The 19492-nt window shown below is 37.7% G+C and overlaps 1 protein-coding gene across 1 annotated transcript in view; it reads left to right on the top strand.

The window, feature by feature from the left end:
• grm8b (glutamate receptor, metabotropic 8b) overlaps window positions 1-19492 on the top strand; it is a 268211-nt gene that overhangs the window by 83012 nt on the left and 165707 nt on the right. The window contains exon 2 of the mRNA XM_079808786.1: window positions 5500-5716. Within this exon, the coding sequence (XP_079664912.1) occupies window positions 5500-5716 (217 nt within the window). The remainder of the gene's footprint in view (window positions 1-5499; window positions 5717-19492) is intronic.

Raw genomic sequence — 19492 nt, 5'->3', positions numbered from 1 at the left:
GCAAAGTTACGATCACTCGCAGCAATTCCACGTGCGTTTCCCAAAAATGTACTTAACATGAACGCGCGAGAACGCGCTCTAAGTGCTACTTAATAGTCGCTGTCCATTTGCGAAGTTCTGAAATATAACCTTATATGGAATCGTTTCCTCTGAACGTTTCACCTAATAATTGTCATCTGATGTGGATTAGCAATCAAAAAACGTCTATATAAAGCAACTACCTTCAGGCATGAGGCAAAAAAAAAAAACAAGAAAAAAAAAACAAGAAAAGATACCTTTAAAAAAGACGAAATAAATATCCTCATTTAATTCAGATGTGTATTTATAATTTTTTTTGTTTGTAACCTGCCCTCATAAAAAAATTAATAATAAAATCCAGTGATCATAAAGTCAGTTTCCACAATAATATTAAGCAGCAGAACTGTTTTTTTTAATCAACATTGATAATAATGAGAATATTAAAATAAAAAAAATAATAAAAAAGTGTACAATAAAGTACAATCAAAACCTTATAGTATTATCACAATGCACTTGAATAAAGTTAAAGGTGTAATCCGGTTGTCCTGTAGGTGACCTCATAACTCTGTCTTCTTACGATACACTTAGAGCTTTACGATTACTCCAGAGCACTCGTAGATCTACAATCATTTTCAAGTGCTACTTAAGTTACAATGCTTTTGGGAAACAGACCTTAATATTAAGATCACTCGTACGATTGTTTTTACGATCAATTTAGGCTTACGATGCTTTTGGGAAACGCAGCCCTGTTTAGTCCAAAGTTTCTTAAGGGACACGATCGCTTTCAGATTGAATTTAGACTTTTATCCACATACAAACATTGATCTACAAACATAAACAGAAGCTCAACCGAACCTGATCGACGCACGAGAACAAACCTCTTGCAGAAGCTCAGAAGTGCTGTGTAACATGAGAATGAACCTCATTGGTTCTTGAGGAAGCTCAAACGTGCTGAGCAACACAAGAATGGACCTCATTGGTTCTTGAGGGAGCTCAAAAGTGCTGCGCAACTCAAGAATGAACCTCATTGGTTTTTGAGGAAGGTCTAACGTGCTGTGCAACACAAGATTGAACCGCATTGGTTCTTGAGGAAGCTCAAACGTGCTGCATAACACAAGAATGAACCTCATTGGTTCTTGAGGGAGCTCAAAAGTGCTGAGCAACACAAGAATGAACCTCATTGGTTCTTGAGGAAGCTCAAACATGCTGAGCAACACAAGAATGATCCTCATTGGTTCTTGAGGAAGCTCAAACGTTCTGCTTAACACGAGAATGAACCTCATTGGTTCTTGCTAAAGCTCAAACGTTCTGCTTAACACGAGAATGAACCTCATTGGTTCTTGTGGAAGCTCAAACGTTCTGCTTAACACGAGAATGAACCTCATTGGTTCTTGTGGAAGCTCAAACGTTCTGCATAACATGAGAATGAAGCGTTCTTGAAGGGTCAAATTTTCAGTTGCGTAGCTGCCAATGGAGGGATAAAAAGCGCTCAGATTTCATCAAAAATATTTTAATTTGTGTCCTGAAGATGAACAAAGTCTTACGGGTTTAGAACGACATGAGGGTGAGTATATTTAAAGTTTAATTTAATGACAGAAATTTCATTTTTTTGTTCATAGTGAACAAAAACACGTGTACAGTAATGCACTTACTCGGATCTCTATAGGGGTTTAAAGCAGAAATGTGTAGCTTTTGTTTTTGTGAATACACTTGCATTTACAGTTGCACTGTGTAAATGTGTTGCGAATTGCAACCGCCCACCCCTCACTCCTCCCTTCCGAAGCACAGAGAAGCTATAGTGGTCGACACAGGACAAAGATGTTGTGGTCTGAGACAGCAGAGAGTAGCTAGCGTTCTGTAGAGAAGTTTGTCCATTTAGGGCTACTGTAGAAATATGGCGGCACAAAATGGCAACTTTACTGTAAGGGGACCCGCGATGTATGTAGAGAGAAATAGCTCATTCTAAGGTAATAAAACATAACGGTTCATTGTGTAAGGTCTTTATACACCACTGAAAACATATCTATGTGAATTATATTGCATTTCTGTAAATAGATCCTCATAAATACTACACACTGCACCTTTAATTGTTAAGTTAAAAATAGTATTGTTTGATAAATTAAGTTGTCTAAATCACACTTTTTGATGCGAGACAACATTTATAAGTGACTAAACTTCTGATTATGAATGACCAGCTTAATTCCTGTGGGTTATTCCTTCTGTTATCGAATTATTTTAATGTTTATTAAGGTTCTAAAACTGCATATTAACGAGCCTGTATCAAATTTGATACAGGCATTTTGAAGCCCTCTAAATTATCAACATGATCAATACTTGGCTGAAAACCCTGCTGTTTGGAAATATTTGGAAAATTGCCTTTTTTTGGTCCATACAATAAAAGTCAATGGGGACCAAACGAGTGAATAAATTATGAAAGCATTTTTGTACTTTCAAATTGTATTTAACCTGGAACAGTCCTTAAATCTAGGGAATCTGACACTATCTTGTCATTTAACACCTGATAATCATGAGACAAAAGGTTTATTTTTAAGGTGTGAATAAAGTCTAGGCTGTTGGCATTCAGCCCATACGTGCTGCACCTTTGATATAACACTCCCCAGAAATAACACAAAGCCCCCACGCACGCATCTGTTTCACAGGCATGTCAACACATCCGTGACATTTGTATTTACAAGCGTGCGATCCGGGGTTGCGGGTGAAAAAGCGCCGGTACCCGATTCGCCAGCCGGTGAGTGGCATTTGTATTGCGGGCCGGTTCTCTTCCGTGCCGTTGTTGCAATGAATGCTGATGAGCGCAGCCTCTGGGGCTCCGGCTGACAGCCTGGCCTTTTGGCTGAGGAGAAATCAATCACACCGTCAATCGCCACAAGAAGCCATTACCCAGCTTGCCTGCTGGCAGGCTTCACCTCGATTCTTTCTACCACAACACGTTCTGATTTGTCTTCGTTACCTGGTCTTGTTTCACCTTTTGCTTCACCTCACGGGTTGCCAGTCCTTTGCATCAATAGCTTTGGGCTAAAGCGGTTTTGGAGGTTGCATGTGTCTCTCCACCTTTGCTTGCTTTAAATGGTTGTGCATTTTACATTTTGCTTCAGGCAGAATTTAATGATTCTGTAAAAGAGCCAATATTTGCTTCTTTTGGGGAGAAACTTTTAGTTTTCTTCCTTGCTCTTAAAGGGGTCCTGTTATGCTTTTGGTCCCACTTTATAATAAGTACCGTGTATCAAATTATTAATTGAAATGTTAGTACATAGTAGTAAAGTGGGACCATACTTTCTTACATTTTCGACTTTTCTTAGTGCAGAGCCACTAAAGTGAAAAGAAATATGAGATGGGAGGAAAAATTATATGTCAATGCTTTGCAATCCCCCGAGAAAGTTTGCGTTCGCTCACCAAACTTATGACCGCAAAGTTTCTCAGGGGAACGCAAATGTTTTGAAATAATTTTTTCCTCCCATTGATTTTTTTTTTCCCGCCACCATATCCCTTTAGGGGCTTCACACTTTAGTGTGTTTAATGTGTCACTCCAAATGGAGTTATTCTGTAGTGTGACGATAAACTCATGAGACAGAAGATACACGATACTGGGTTAACGAAAATGAGATGAGATGATATTTTAACAATATATTCCTCAGTGACGAAATATATGACTGGAAAAATAGTATTTAGCGAGATATAAAGTCAGAATTGCGAGTTATAAAGTCAAAATTGCGAGATATAAAGTCAGAATTTCGAAATATAATCTCGCAATTGGGGCTTTATATCAAGCAATTCTGACTTTGTAACTCACAATTCTGATTTTATAACTTGCAATTCTGACTTTATATCATGCAATTCTGACTTTATATCTCGCAATTCTGACTTTATATCTCGCAATTCTGACTTTATATCAAGCAATTCTGACTTTATATCAAGCAATTCTGACTTTATAACTCGCAATTCTGACTTTATATCTCACAATTCTGACTTTATAACTTGCAATTCTGACTTTATATCTCGCAATTCTGACTTTATAACTTGCAATTCTGACTTTATATCAAGCAATTCTGACTTTATATCTCGCAATTCTGACTTTATAACTCGCAATTCTGACTTTATATCTCACAATTCTGACTTTATAACTCGCAATTCTGACTTTATATCTCACAATTCTGACTTTATAACTTGCAATTCTGACTTTATATCTCGCAATTCTGACTTTATAACTTGCAATTCTGACTTTATATCAAGCAATTCTGACTTTATATCAAGCAATTCTGACTTTATATCAAGCAATTCTGACTTTATAACTCGCAATTCTGACTTTATAACTCACAATTCTGACTTTATATCTCGCAATTCTGACTTTATAACTCGCAATTCTGACTTTATAACTCACAATTCTGACTTTATAACTCGCAATTCTGCCGTTATAACTCGCAATTCTGAATTTATATCTCGCAATTCTGACTTTATATCAAGCAATTCTGACTTTACATCAAGCAATTTTGACTTTATAACTCACAATTCTGACTTTATAACTCGCAATTCTGACTTTATAACTCGCAATTCTGACTTTATAACTCGGAATTCTGAATTTATATCAAGCTATTCTGACTTTATATCACACATTTCTGACTTTAAATCTCGCAATTCTCACCTTTTTTTAAGAATAGTGAGATATAAGTCAGATTTGCAAGACGTAAACACAATTTTGAGATAAAAAGTCGCAATTATCTTTTTAAATGTTTTATTCTGTGGTGGAAACAAGCTTCCATAATTCTGAGACTGCATTTCACTGTTTTGTATTAATTTTGAGTAATACTGAATCTGTTTTTTTGTGGGGGTTTTTTTGCAAGTGAGATGAATAAATGCACAGCTCACACACAATGCCTTTGCACTTTCTCACAACTTCTCTCAACACAGAGAGAGGAGAGATGTCAGTCGGTAAATGAAAAAACAAAGTACCTTGCGTTACTTATTTGAAAAAGAAACTTGTATATTTAAAATGAATTAATTACTTTACTAGTTACTTGGAAAAAGTCATCTGATTACGTAGCTCAAATTACTTGTAATGAGTTACCACCAACACTGGTCACAATATCCCTCATTTAAATAATTACCGCTCAAGGCATACGCAAAAAAAGGGACGAGGCCTGGTTGAGTTAGTTAGTAGTGTGTTGAAGCCCGTGGTTATGGTAAGGGACATGACATTTCCGAAACAGTCTTGAAGCTGTTGACCAATTACAGCACACTGGTCCAACCAATCAGAGCACATTGTGCTTTTTGGGAAGGAGGGGCTTCATAGTGAACTTTCAAGTATGATGCATATTCTAATAGACCCCAAAAACAAATCCAAGACTTTGAAAAAGGGCATAATACGTCCTCTCTAAGAACTTTTCTATTTTTGGCTCAGGACTCGAAAATGTGATCTTTAAAATCTTTCCGGCATAACAGTTTGTTCTTTCTCCCCTTTAACAGATCCCTCAGATCAGCTATGCATCCACAGCGCCGGAGCTGAGCGATAACACTCGCTACGACTTCTTCTCCCGGGTTGTGCCACCTGACTCCTACCAGGCCCAAGCTATGCTGGACATTGTGACCGCCATGGGCTGGAACTACGTCTCCACGCTGGCATCTGAGGGGAATTATGGAGAGAGCGGCGTAGAGGCTTTCGTTCAGATCTCACGAGAAACAGGTAAGCTTCCAGAGAACATTTTGAAATGTGTTTCTGTACGAGGGCTCCAGATTATTTTCTGATGTACATCTCGCTTCACTGCCTTCAACTGATTGACTGTTTGAATTGAATTTCTTTCAAGAGGTGCGACGTAGCTTTGGGATAAAGTCTACACTTTTGCAGCATATTTTATTTTTTATTTCTATTTTTATTTTGTGTGTGTTTTAAGTTTAGTTTTTTCCCCTTATTCCCCTTATAATATTAGATATATTTTCGTTAGGTGTGTGTGTGTGTGTGTGTTTTACTTTGCATTTATGAGCTGAAAATGGTGATGTAAAACTATGACACAGCCAAAAATTGTAATTCATATAGGTCTGGACTTACATGAAGATGAGTAAATAATGAACTGCTTCTTTAATGGGATAGTTCACCCAAAAATGAAAATTCTGTCATCATTTACTCACCCTCAAGTTGTTCCAAACCTGTTTAAATGTCTTTGTTCTGCTGTACACAAAGGAAGATATTTGGTAGAATGTTTGTAACCAAGCAGATCTCTACCCCCATTGACTACCATAGTATTTTGTCAGGGTTTTTTCCTACTATGGTAGTCAATGCGGGCCAAGATCTGCTTGGTTACAAACATTCTTCCAAATATCTTCCTTTGTGTACAGCAGAACAAAGAAATGTTTGCAGGTTTGGAACAACTTGAGATAGAATTTGACAGAATGACAGAATTTTCATTTTTGGGTGAACTATCCCTTTAAACAGACCGTTTGTGCTGCTGTTCCTTTAAGACTTCTTTATATAAATTACCTCTGATGGAGCGCAATCCACAGGCCGTTCATCAGGGTCATTAAAGAGCACCTATCATGGCATTTAAAATGTTCCAAATATTGTTTTAGAAGTCCCCAACAACAGTTTTGCATGCATGCAATGACAAAAAAGACTTTAGTTTTCTTATAATATGCATTTATTTTTACCTGTTTTGACAGCGATTCTCAAATGATTCCTTTAGTGATTCACTTTTCAAAACCCCGCCTTTACGTGACGCTAATCTGCGGTGATTGGTCAGATGACCCAGTCAGTTGTGATTGGTATAGTCTGTGCAGATATTCTCGGAAACGGAACGCCCATCAAAGTCTTATAATGACAGTAATTTGTTAATATGTGTCAGGAGTTATGAATATGAAAACCGCGTCGGTACTGTTTGATTGTAATATGAGCCTCAGCTGATCTCATTCATAAAAAAACTCCTCACGAAGACTCGCGACAAATCAACATCCCTCAGGGCTTTTAGTTCAAAAGTGTGCAGATGAGGAGACATATTGATAGATTCTCATATGTCTGTGTCAAATTTCTAAACAGAGGAGTATTTTTTATTCAATACTTCCTCAAAATGGGCAGAAATAGCCTAATCATGAGCGATTGAGTCTCTTATGTGTTGTTTTCAATTCATACTGGCAGCCGGAGGGCGCTCTGTGCACATGTAATCCATATATGGTACAGACAGACGAAGAAGATACCATGTGCCATAATAAAAGTCCATAATAAAAGCTTCCTGAGATCGCGAAACATACATTTGACGACTAATAATAAACACTCAATCGCGACGATGTATGGTTTGTCTTCAAGCCACTTAGTCTTCAAATGCTCATCCTTGGGCAGATGAAAGAAGTTTGCTTTTGAGTCGCACTTCAGAACACAGCGTCTCGTCGCCATGATGTTTTCTAGTTTTCACTGGCGTCTTGGAGCGCAATAAGTGGGCGTATCGTATTCAAATAACTTGACAAGTTGACGTCATCTAGTCAGAGAAAAAGCTTCGGTCTTCTAACGATTCTTAAAAATGACTCCGAGTCGACTCTTACTTTTGAAAGAAAATAACTATATATACGGTGCACTGTCATATTTCAAGCTATCACAGGATGTTTTTGTTCACTTAGATCTATGTTACACACTACATGAAAGGTAAATTTCAAAATTCCATGATAGGTGCTCTTTAATGAATAGCTGTTAAAACATAAATGTGGTGTCAAAATTTGGATTGTTTATAAACAACCTGTTTTAGTAAATTATCTGGTTGGACTGGTTGTGTTGGGCAAAGTGGATGATGCTTTCATACACTCTAAAAAATGCTGGGTTAAAAATAACCCCAGTTGGGTTGAAAATGGACTAACCCAGCGATTGGGTTGTTTTAAGCAAACATTTAACCCAACCGCTGGGTTAAAACAACCCAATTGCTGGGTTAGTCCATTTTCAACCCAACTTGGGTTATTTTTAACCCAGCATTTTATAAGAGTGTAGTACAAACCCTTTTTTTGGGATCTGTCTGCTTTAATGCATTTCAAAGGCGAAACATTGAAAAATACAAACTGCATCATACTGATTTGTGGTACGAAGCTTTTCCTGAGTTTGCTGACCAGCATTGATATACACAAAGCATCACGGAGACTGAATTACATGCCTTGACAGAGATGGAAGCGAAATCGCCGTCTCAACAGAAGAAAGGTCAAGCAGCATGAAAAAAACAGGCCCTATTGTAAGAACCCGTCTGAAAACCTCAACCCCCATCTTTCATTCCGTCAAGTCTGAGCCATCAAAGTCGAGCTGAGCTCATGTTTTGTTGTCCATTATTCAGCGATTTTGCTCAGAAACGAATAGTCAAGGAGGTAAGAAGGTCAGAAGGTAGAAGAAGCTACAAAAAGTGTTCAATTGCGACCTTGTACTGCTCAAAGAACTCGCCACTCCACAACTAAAAATCTGTATTCACGCTCACACCGCGTTGGATTTCTCTGCTTATTGCCGTTAACCCATAATTCACTTCATTTTGCGTCACATAGGTCGCACAGTAATGGCTCACATTCTCCATTTTCCCTCCCACACAAGCCTGCAATAATATAGAGCATTACTGTCAGTACACGTCCAGGGGAAACCACAATTACAGAGAAGCTTATCAATAAAGTAAGAGAGTAGAAGGAAAAGAATGGGCCTTGATATAGAGACATAATTACAGGCACGGTCCGGTAATGGACTCGCCACAGCATCCCAGAAGAGCATCGTAACCTACCCCATCATGGTCACCTCGTGCTGCGTGATTGATTTATTATTGGAGCGTCTCTTGCTCATGTAGACATGGACATGCCACGTTAATTATGTTGTAATTATGGAAATACAATTAAATGAGGAGACACATGTGAGCGATTAAGATCATTCCTCCAGGCTCATCAACTGTGTTTATCCCTGTGTGTGTGCGTGTGTGTGTGGGTGTGTGTATGTACTAGGGCTGCACGATATGAGGAAAAGCTGCGATGTGCGATAACATTGTTTAATATTGCGATGACGATATGACTTGCGATAAATATTCAAATGTGAATGTTAGCTATACTGTTCCCATGTCTTAGTGCTTTAAGGTCGTGTTCAGTGTTGGGCAGTAACGGAATACATGTACCGGCATTACGTATTCAGAATACATATTATGAGTAACTGTATTCCGTTACAGTTGCAATTTAAATAGTTGATATTTAGAAAACAGTTACATTGTTGAAATCAATGGATAACATTAACGATATTTCTCTGTTTCATGAGTTTATTTACTCTCTAAATAAATTAAGGCAACTCGATGCATTTCTCAGAAGCGCCAAAATGAAAACGAAAAAAATACACGGTTTGCGTGATCAGTCACAATGGAGTCGGAAGAGGAGCAGCGGGAGCTAGAGATGGAGCCAGAACAACAGAGCCAGGGCAAGAAAGCGTTTCTATCTTGGAAATTCAAACAGCATTTCATATTAAAGAAAGAGAAGGGAGAACGAAATATAACACTGCAGTGTAACTGTGCAGTGGCGCGGTGGTTGGGGGTGGCGGCTACACACGCACGCACGCCTATATTTTTCTGTGCCTATATTATATAAATTCGTTAGGCTATATATTCGTTAAATATATTATTCGTTTATAATGTTTATATAATTTATTTAATTGAGATTGAGGTGTATATATAGCCTACCTCAATTAAATAGCCATTTGAAAATAAAAAATATAAGGCTCAAACATGCGTGTTGATTTTAGTAGCCTACTTCCGTCAGTGAAACAACATACTACAGCCTGTAAAACATTTAAATAAATATCTGTAAATAATCGAAATATAAATAAGTTAAATATTAGTTAAAGAAAAAATTTGTTTATATTTCCCCACAGAAGTGCGTCTTATGCCTTATCCCTTGCGCTGAAAGGGATGACACGAGCAGGAAAGAAGCATCGTTTTCTAATATCTTCAAGTTTTCTCCTGATGTTACAAAACTGATAGGCTACTTGTAGTAAAATGTGAAGAACGAAATTATCTTCCGCAGGGTCAAGAACGTAGGCTTTGTGACCAGACAAAAAAATCGTGTGACCAGATCGCAAAACGCAAGCAAACTTAAATTTGGCTCACCACACAAAGCTTCCTCTCTCGTTCGCCATGAATCCATATGTTTCCATGGCTGCGATGTAACATTTAATTGCGAACCTATTATTTATTTTGTAAATAAAGCTTTAGTGCTTCACTCGTGTCATACTATTCACGTAAAACAGCTTCACATACAAAAAAAAGGTGTTTTGGCCGACCACCGCCGGTGCTGTAACCTGCTTAGTTGATGTGCAACTTTACATTCTCCTATGTGCTGATTTACCAGCCCAAGAGCCGATGGCCCCGTTTGACGTTAGCTAAATATTTTATAATATATGTTTAGTAAGCAGGATTTGATGGCCGCATTCCTTCACTTATAAAATGCAATTCAATGTGGAAGTAATCCAAGTATTCAGAATACGTTACTCAGATTGGCGCATGTAAACTGTTTTCCCTTATTCATCGTGTCAGGCTGTCTGTTGCGATGTGTTCATTGCGCGAGTTCATATCGCGATGACGATGAAAATTCGATGTATCGTTCAGCCCTAGTATGTACATGTTTTTCTATCCCGGTGGGGACTTCAACCTGAATTCACACTGACTCATGGGGGCTCGTGTCACCGTGGGGACCTAAATTGAGGTCCCCCATAAGGAAGCAATCTTATAAATCATACAGAATGAGTTTTTTTGAAAATGTAAAAATGCAGAATGTTTCCTGTGATGGGTAGGTTTAGGGGTAGGGTTCGTGTAGGGGGATAGAATGTACAGTTTGTACAGTATAAAAACCATTACGTCTATGGAGAGTCCCCTAGACGTGTGTGTGTGTGTGTGTGTGTGTGTGTTTGTGTGTGTTTTTGGTTTTGTGATTTATGAGGACACAAATTTGTATAATGCCACAGGTATTACACTGGTATTACGACGTAAACATGAAATAAGTTGACATTTATAAAAACCATTACGCCTATGGAATGTCTTTACTTAGATAGCAAAGCAAACCTGTGTGTGTGTGTGTGTGTGTGTGTTTGTTTGTGTGTACGCGCACATGCTAAGCTGTTTGAAAGTCTAGGTGCTTTAATATGACAGGATTATGTATTTATCTTAAAAGTGCTGTGGCGGACCATGGTACAGTGGTTTTGTCAGACGGTAATACCATGGTAATTTGCTATGGTTTACTTAACCTTTGCAGAATGTGAATATGTTTTTTTTTTTCAATGCAAAGCCATCATTTATATATTTATTTAAAAATTATGGTAACACTTTATTTCAGGGTTCAATTCTCACTATTAACTAGTTGTTTATTAGCATGCATATTACTAGGATATTGACTGTTTATTAGCACTTATAAAGCACATATTAATGCTTTATTCTGCATGACCGTATTTACCATCCCTTAAAGGTGCACTATGTAAAATTTTTGCAGTAAAATATCCAAAAACCACTAGGCCAGTGTTATATATTTTGTTCAATTGAGTACTTACAATATCCCAACTGTTTCCAACTATTTGTAAATCGTGAGAAAATTGCTATTTTACCCAATGAACGGGGACGTGTGAGGGAGTCGCCTGTCAATGGCGTCATAACTTCGTTACCCTCGGTTTCCGGTTTTATTCTGCAGAAACGCTTTACTCTCGCTGCAGTGTGAACAAGTGTCATAGCAGCCGCCGAGCGAACGCACAGAGTAACATCATAACATCATTTTCAACACAATCAGATGTATCTAATATGATAAACAGAGCTGCGTTACCTCATACTCATGACCGGAAAAGGCGACTGTGGCATAATAAAAGTCCCGTTGGCGACTATACCATAATAAACGTCCCACTGCTCGCAAGGCGTGTTGCGCTCTTCTTATTAACAATCGCTCCTGTGGCCTTGCTCAGCTCCCACAACATTCTGCTTCATACTACAGTAACGTTAATAATCGCATCCATGAACATGATTTCTGCTCGAGTCCTATCCTGACTGTGAGGTGAAGACCACATGTCCCAAGATTTTGCGCTTAAACTTGGCCTCATCAAACTACGCCTTTGTTTTGAATAGGCGCCCTCTAGTGTACGGAAAAGTTACATAGTGCAGCTTTAATCCTACCCAACACCTAGACTTAAACGCTACAAAAAGTACCTTACTAACTATTAATAAGAAGTAAATTAGGAGTTTATTGAGGCAAAAGTCGTAGTTAATAGTGAATATTTGTTCCCTATACTAAAGTGTTAACAAAATTATAGAAATAGTGTAATTTCAGTTTTTATTTTGTCTTGTATGTTATGTAAACTCTATTATGCAGCTTCTATAGTATAGTATTAAATATGTAGGTTTTACTTTTTTTATTTAAAGATTCTGGATGGGGTTTGTGAATATATGAGAAAAGAGGGGTATATTAAAGTTATGAGCACAAATTTATAAACTTGATTATTCATTACTATAATATACAGTACATGTAATGGCACGAAAAATTAAATAAATGTTACAATTTACAGAATTTCAAATAGTTATTACTGTTTCATTCTGCTTTTAAAGTTTAGTCATAAATCATGAGATTAATCAGAATTATTTCATTCAATTCAATTCTTAATAGGAACGGAATATATTTTCCAAAAAATATTTTAAATATATTTTAAAAATATTTTGTTATTAAAGTTCCTGTCTCCTGTTCATCCTCGTCTTTGTGAGCTTCTATTGTACACATGACATGACAATTATATATATTTATATATAGATATAAATATATATAATTGTCACGTCACGTGTAGGATACACTCAGGTTCTAAAAAGGTTCTATATGGCACCAAAAATGGTTCTTGGCTCGTAATCATAAGGGAACTTTTTTAAGTGCTGTATAGCACCAATTTTGGTGCTTCAGTGGTTCTTCAGAGGTTCTTCACCGGTTCTTTGACTAAGGTGCTATACAGCACCGCTACCATATACAGAACATTTTAAGATATGGTGCTATAGAGCATCAAAAGTGGTTCCTCTATGATTACGACGAAGAACCATTTTTGGTGCCATACACTCTAAAAAAAAAGGCTCGTAATCATAGGGGAACCTTTTTTAGTGCTATATAGCACCAATTTTGGTGCTTCAGTGGTTCTTCAGCGGTTCTTCAGAGGTGCTATATAGCACCTTAGTCAAAGAACCGGTGAAGAACCTCTGAAGAACCGCTGAAGAACCTCTGAAGAACCGCTGAAGAACCTCTGAAGAACCGCTGAAGAACCTCTGAAGAACCGCTGAAGAACCACTGAAGCACCAAAATTGGTGCTATATAGCACTAAAAAAGGTTCCCCTATGATTACGAGCCAAGAACCATTTTTGGTGCAATATAGAACCTTTTTTTTTTTAGAGTGTATAGAACCTTTTTTTTTTTAGAGTGTAGAAGCTCACAAAGTCGAGGATGAACAGGAGACAGGAACTTTAATAACAAAACTCAGGTAACTTTTACACACGTAGAAACATAGACGAAAACCGACAAACACTGAGGGAGAACTGAGGGCTTAGGTACACAAAGAAAATGAGAATAACAAGGTGATAAACGAGGCACAGGTGAATGATATAACTAATTAGACAAATTGGGGTGAAGTGGGTCACAGAGACTTAACCAAAAAACCAAGACAGAGCAAACATGTAGAAATAATAGTTTTCACAGAACAAATATGTATTTATGCACTGCCTTTACATTTTAGGAAGGAGATTCCTTGCAATAGGACAATAATATTTAGGGATCCTTTAAAAAATGTAAAACCCCCTGCTTTAAGGAATCGGACACATCCGAATATATATTAAAATGGTATTGCATTTGTATCAGAACACTTGTTCACAAAGCGTAGCACCCGGTTTTGACTGTAGAAAGTGTGTGAAATCATGAAACCGCTGGATTATTTAGCTTTATTGTAAGTCCGCTGTTTAGTCGTCCGCGGTATGTGGTGATCAGTTAGTCAAACACGGCAGTGATAACTAATGAAGTATTGTGTAGACGCAGTTTGATTGCTTTATCCTTCATAACAGGCAATTACAGAAAAGAAAATGTGTACTTGCATTAAAAACGATTGTGTATTTTCCCCCTCAAAGGCCAAACATAAAAGTGGACTTATGGAAAACTCTTTGCAAATCAGCTTTTCTCTTGCAATCTTCACTTTCTTGTGTTTGAAATGTGCCCCTTATCATGAATTAAAAATGAAAAAACGGTCTCCAGAACACTAATAACTGGCAGTTAATTATACTCTTGAATAAACAAGCAGTAACCAGATGCTATTAATTTTCGTTTTTGTGCCTGATTGGCATGCAGTGGAGCCTTGCAGCGTGGCAAAGTGACCCTCTCCATCATTTGAAACACCACTACATCATTACTGTAGTGTTTAGGAGGCCATTCTCACTAGCAAGGCAATGCAATCTCTATGTAAATGGTGCATAAGCAACAATAATCATGAAAAATGACGGCAATATATAATTTGCTGCTCCAGATAAAATAGCGGTTTTATGGAAGGGGAAAACAAACACTCGTTTTCCTTTGGGAACAACCACGCGCCCATTCATGTTTGGTTTGCCGTTATGAGTTATTTAAAACGGTACAATCTGTCTCTCTGAGATGTCTCATCAGTCTGAGTGATCTTGTTACATGATTGGAGAAACTGAAACTGCATGTGTGATTTTCTCCTGCTGTTCATCTGTTGTACAGTATACAGACAGACTAGTGCATGTTTATTAGAAAACAGTAGATCTGTGTTGTGCTGTTTGACTTTGTTAATATTTCCTGTTGGGAAAACCTTCAAATATTTGTGACTCTCCATTTAGCAGGCATGGTTTGTCCAAATCAGCAGAGTATTCATGTTCGTCTTGGGGATGGTTGCTTGTGTTTTCTTGTTTATGGGCGAGCGTTCCCTCCTGTGACAGAATTTAAATGAGAAATTCCAATTCATGTGAATTTTTAAATGGATTTTAAAGAATTCAAAATTGCATTAATTCATTTGAATTGAATATGTATTGAAAGAGAATGCATAATTGTCTTTTTTTTATATTTTATAAGTTCAACCAAGTTCGTTTTCCTCTGATAACATTCCTATCAACCAATCATCAAACTTAAAATCAGAGGACAGCGATTGGTTGATAGGAGTGTTGTACCAGGCCCTGAACTTAAAGGCATAGTCCATCAAAAAATTCTGTCATTTACTCTTGTCGTTCCAAAACCGGTATGATTTTCTTCCTTCTGCAGAGCACAAAAGATATATTTTGAAGTATATGTTTCAAACAATGTTGGCAACTTACTGAAAATAAGTACTTAAAATAGTAAAACTAAAACTAAAATAAAAACTAAATAGAAACATTGAAAAAAACGCTTAGCGAAATTACTAAAACTACATTGAAAACTAAAAATATCGAAATAAAGGCTAGTTCATAATATCAATGAATACTATAATAGGTCACACTTTAGATTAGCGTCCAATTCTCACTATTAACTATGACTTTTGCCTCAATAAATACCTAATTACTGCTTATGAATAGTTAGTTAGGTAGCTGTTAAATTGACAGTATATTCTGGTAACACTTTAGTTTAAGGTTTAATGCTCAATATGGTTGCTTATTAGCATGCATATTACTATGATATTGGCTGTGTATTAGTTAATTAATGCTAAAATAGCTTCTTTTGTGTTCCACAGAATAAAGAAAGTCATACAAGTTTGGAACTACAAGAACGTGTATGACAAGTGTGTCAATTCTGTACAGAATCAAACTAAATTTGATTGATCCATCTGCCACTGGTTACAGCAACAAATAGCTCCACCCCAGACTCATACCATTGGTTGAAATACTGTTGCTATGTCAGGCAGGGCGGGAAGCTCAAACAAACAGAGCAATGTTTTGAAAACATCACAGAGTCACACTTTTAAGTATTTTTTTTACTATTTAGTTGTCCAAGCATATTACGCTTAGGAGAAAGTATTTTACACGCTTAAAGGCACAGTATGTATGTTTCTCCGCTAGAGGCTGCTTATTCAAAACAAAGGCGTAGCTTAATGATGCCGTGAATGAGCGTGGAATCATGGGAGTTGTAGTCTTGACTCTTCACCTCCACAGCCGATGGAAAGTAGTCCGGCACGGCCTCAGGCAGAAATCTTGTTCATGAATGAGCAAATATATTAACATTACGGTGGTATGAAGCAGGATGCGCCCTTGGGAGCGAATGCTAATGAGAGAGACCTGCGTGAAACACGGGTCACGGAGCTTTTATTATGCTTATGCTGCAGTTGACCGCTTCCGTTTTTCCCGCTGCGCATGTGGGTTAACACAGTGCTGTTTTACATGGTTAAAACAATCATACTAAATACATTTGAGTGTGTTGAAAGTTATGTTATAATGTTACACTGTGCGTTCGCCCGGTGGCTGGTATGAGAGACTTGTTGCACTTTGCAGTAATCTAGATCGATATTAGAATATCATATTAATAAAAACAGGATGCCATAAATGAAAAGCCTTGGTTTACAGTGAATTTATAACAGCTAAGGGGCGTTGTTAGGCACGACGCAGAGTATTGTATCAATGCAACTTTCATGAAGTAAAATCACTAAAAGCCTTCCTTCCGCTGGGACAAATAGTCCCTGACCGTGAACGGCAACCACTGATCTATATAAATGTTCTCTATATAGATCAGTGACAGCAACAGAAGTTACATTATTACGCTGTTAGATGGCGGCAAAGACTATCATAATGAGTAAGTCACTTAGTAGTGAAGACTTGTTCACTGTGTGAACACGGGAACAAGATGCAACTGACAAAGGAGCGCTGTCTCTGTCAGGACATGGGACAACACTTGACAAAATAGTGTTGTCTCTGAGGCATGGTAAAAATGTTACTCGGGAGTGAATCAGGAAAACAAGCGATTTAAGACTAACCGATGATTCTTTTTCTGTTGATATATGTATAACCAAAGTTGCTGGCCTGTCTAATAAAATACATACTATATTAAAGCGCCTTTGGTGTTTCCATGGTTTCTATGGAAATCAAGGGTAGCGCGGATATGACGTCATTGACAGGTGGCGCAAGCACACTGCCCGTAACACTGGTTAAAATAGCTGATTTCTCACATTGTTGGAAAAGTTCGGGATAATGTATGTACACAGGTCAACAAAATAACATTGTTCTAGTGGTTTTTGGATATTTTCATCTAAAAATCGTACATATTGTACCTTTAAACGATCACTTTTTCACATAGTATTGTTCCACTTTGAATTTTTGCTCAAAGTTTGAAGCTAGCTAAGCTAACATTGCACAGCCCAAGTCACCTCAGATGAACTGAAGAATTTCAGTAAGAGACAGTCTTAAGTGTAAAAAGTTGCATTTCAAAAATACAAGCGCACCCCAGGATACGGCTTCCTTCATTTCCTATCTCTCCCACTGCGTTACTGCGCCTAAAGCAATGCGCTACTGTTCCCATTATGCTCACTAGGCTGTCCCAAGATGATCAGAGGTACATAGCTGGATGTCTCTGTCCTCTTTGCTGAGCTTGCTATTGTGAAATGCCTGTCTTATAATCAGTTATCCACACCTGCCGTATCACCACAGGTAACAGAGGCTGGAGTCTGCTATTCAAAACCCCCCCAACAGATTCTAAGCAGACGTCTTTTCCCTCAAGTTACAGATGCTTAATGAGCCCGTAACAGCAGTAGGAACCCAAGATATAATGTAGATTCTCTCTGCGTGTCAGCTTTTATAGTAGAAATCTTCACCCGGGATGCAAAGTCACTGACCTCATTGGCTGGGATAAGCCGTCATGGATTAAGAAGGAATTTGCATAATGTTAAAGTGAGATGAAATTCAGCCCTACCCAGAACCACCTCCGCTGAACCTTTCATTCTCTCTGAAAATTACTAACAGCCATTTAGGGAGGATGTCATTGCATTAATGATTTTTGGAGTCTGGTGATCTCTTTAGTTTAGATTAATCTCTTCAACTTCTCGCATTCCTTTTCACCTTTGAAGATTCGGAGAAGTTTTATTCATTCAACTGCATCTGTTCGTCCTATCGCTCTCCCATAAAACAGATTGATGAGCCAACTGGCGCCATCTGCCTAACCTAATGAACTCTTCTTAAAGGGATAGTTCTCACAAATTTTTTTTTAAAATTCTGTCATCATTTACTCACTCTCATGTTGTTCCAAGTCTTCTGAAACACAGCGATAGCTTTGTTTGAGGAACGGATCAAAACTTTGAAATTATTCACTGAAAATTCATGAACAAATCATCACAAAACCGGTGTAAAGGTCAGTTTACACCAAGAACGATAACTGCAGAGATAACTATAACGATAACAATAGCGTACACACCCCAACAGACGAGGACGTTGTGTTTATAAGTGCGCACTGCAGTTTTGCCGTCTACCATTTTAAAGGAACACGCCAACTTTTTGGGACTTTAGCTTATTCACCGTATCCCCCAGAGTTAGATAAGTCCATACATACCATTCTCATCTCCATGCGTGCCATAACTCTGTCTAACACACCCACCGCTAGCCTAGCTTAGCACAAAGACTGGAGGTATATGGCTCCAGCTAGCCTTTTGCTCAATAAGTGACAAAATAATGCCAACATTTTCCTATTTACATGTTGTGATGTGTAGAGTTACATCGTGTACTAAGACTGACGGAAAATGAAAAGTTGTGATTTTCTTGACTGATATGGCTAGGAACTATACTCTCATTCCTGCATAATAATCAAGGAACTTTGTGCGTTATTACGCAGGAATGAGAGTATAGTTCCTAGCGTGTTGGCGTGTTCCTTTAACCCTTAAACACATACCGTGGGTCTTTAGTGACCCGGGACGTCATTCACTACCCTCCACCTCATTAATTTTTTTAAAGTTAGACATCAACCTTTTTAGTATTCCTCAATCAAAAATTATAAAATATTTTTGGGGAAAAAATTTATAGGGTCGCAATACTGTAAGTATATTTTTTCTGCATAACAATAATTGAATCGTTGATGACTGAGTAATATCTGATACACAATGATAAAGTGAAGTTTCACTCATAGTTACCGCAGGCAGAAAACAAAAGAATAGGAAGTATCATCAGCAAAATGGCTCATGGATTTACTGCAGAGCAACTAAGTGCAATCAAATATTACTGTCACTGTCACTTCATGGTGAATCTGGTGAAGAAGCTGTCAGCGATCAAAATATTGATTTTGAAGATGTTGAAAATTATAGTTTTGAGAATATGTTTGAGATGGCAAATATGAGCCAGATGCTGAATGTACTGGGAAATGAACTCTGATGAGGACAGAGATAAAACACAGGCTCAAACTGAACCCTTCCAAGCTCCAAAAGGTAACAAAATATGCTTTATTTTATTCTTCTGTAATTGTTACTCTAATATCAGGAGAGTTTTATATTATCGGCACAGGTAGAGATCCATCCATGTTAGATATAGATCCG

This window comes from Gobio gobio, assembly GCF_949357685.1.
Source record: "Gobio gobio genome assembly, chromosome: 25".
NCBI classification, from domain to species: domain Eukaryota; kingdom Metazoa; phylum Chordata; class Actinopteri; order Cypriniformes; family Gobionidae; genus Gobio; species Gobio gobio.
Note: the sequence above shows the minus strand (reverse complement) of the source record. Positions and strands in the feature narration are given on the sequence as shown.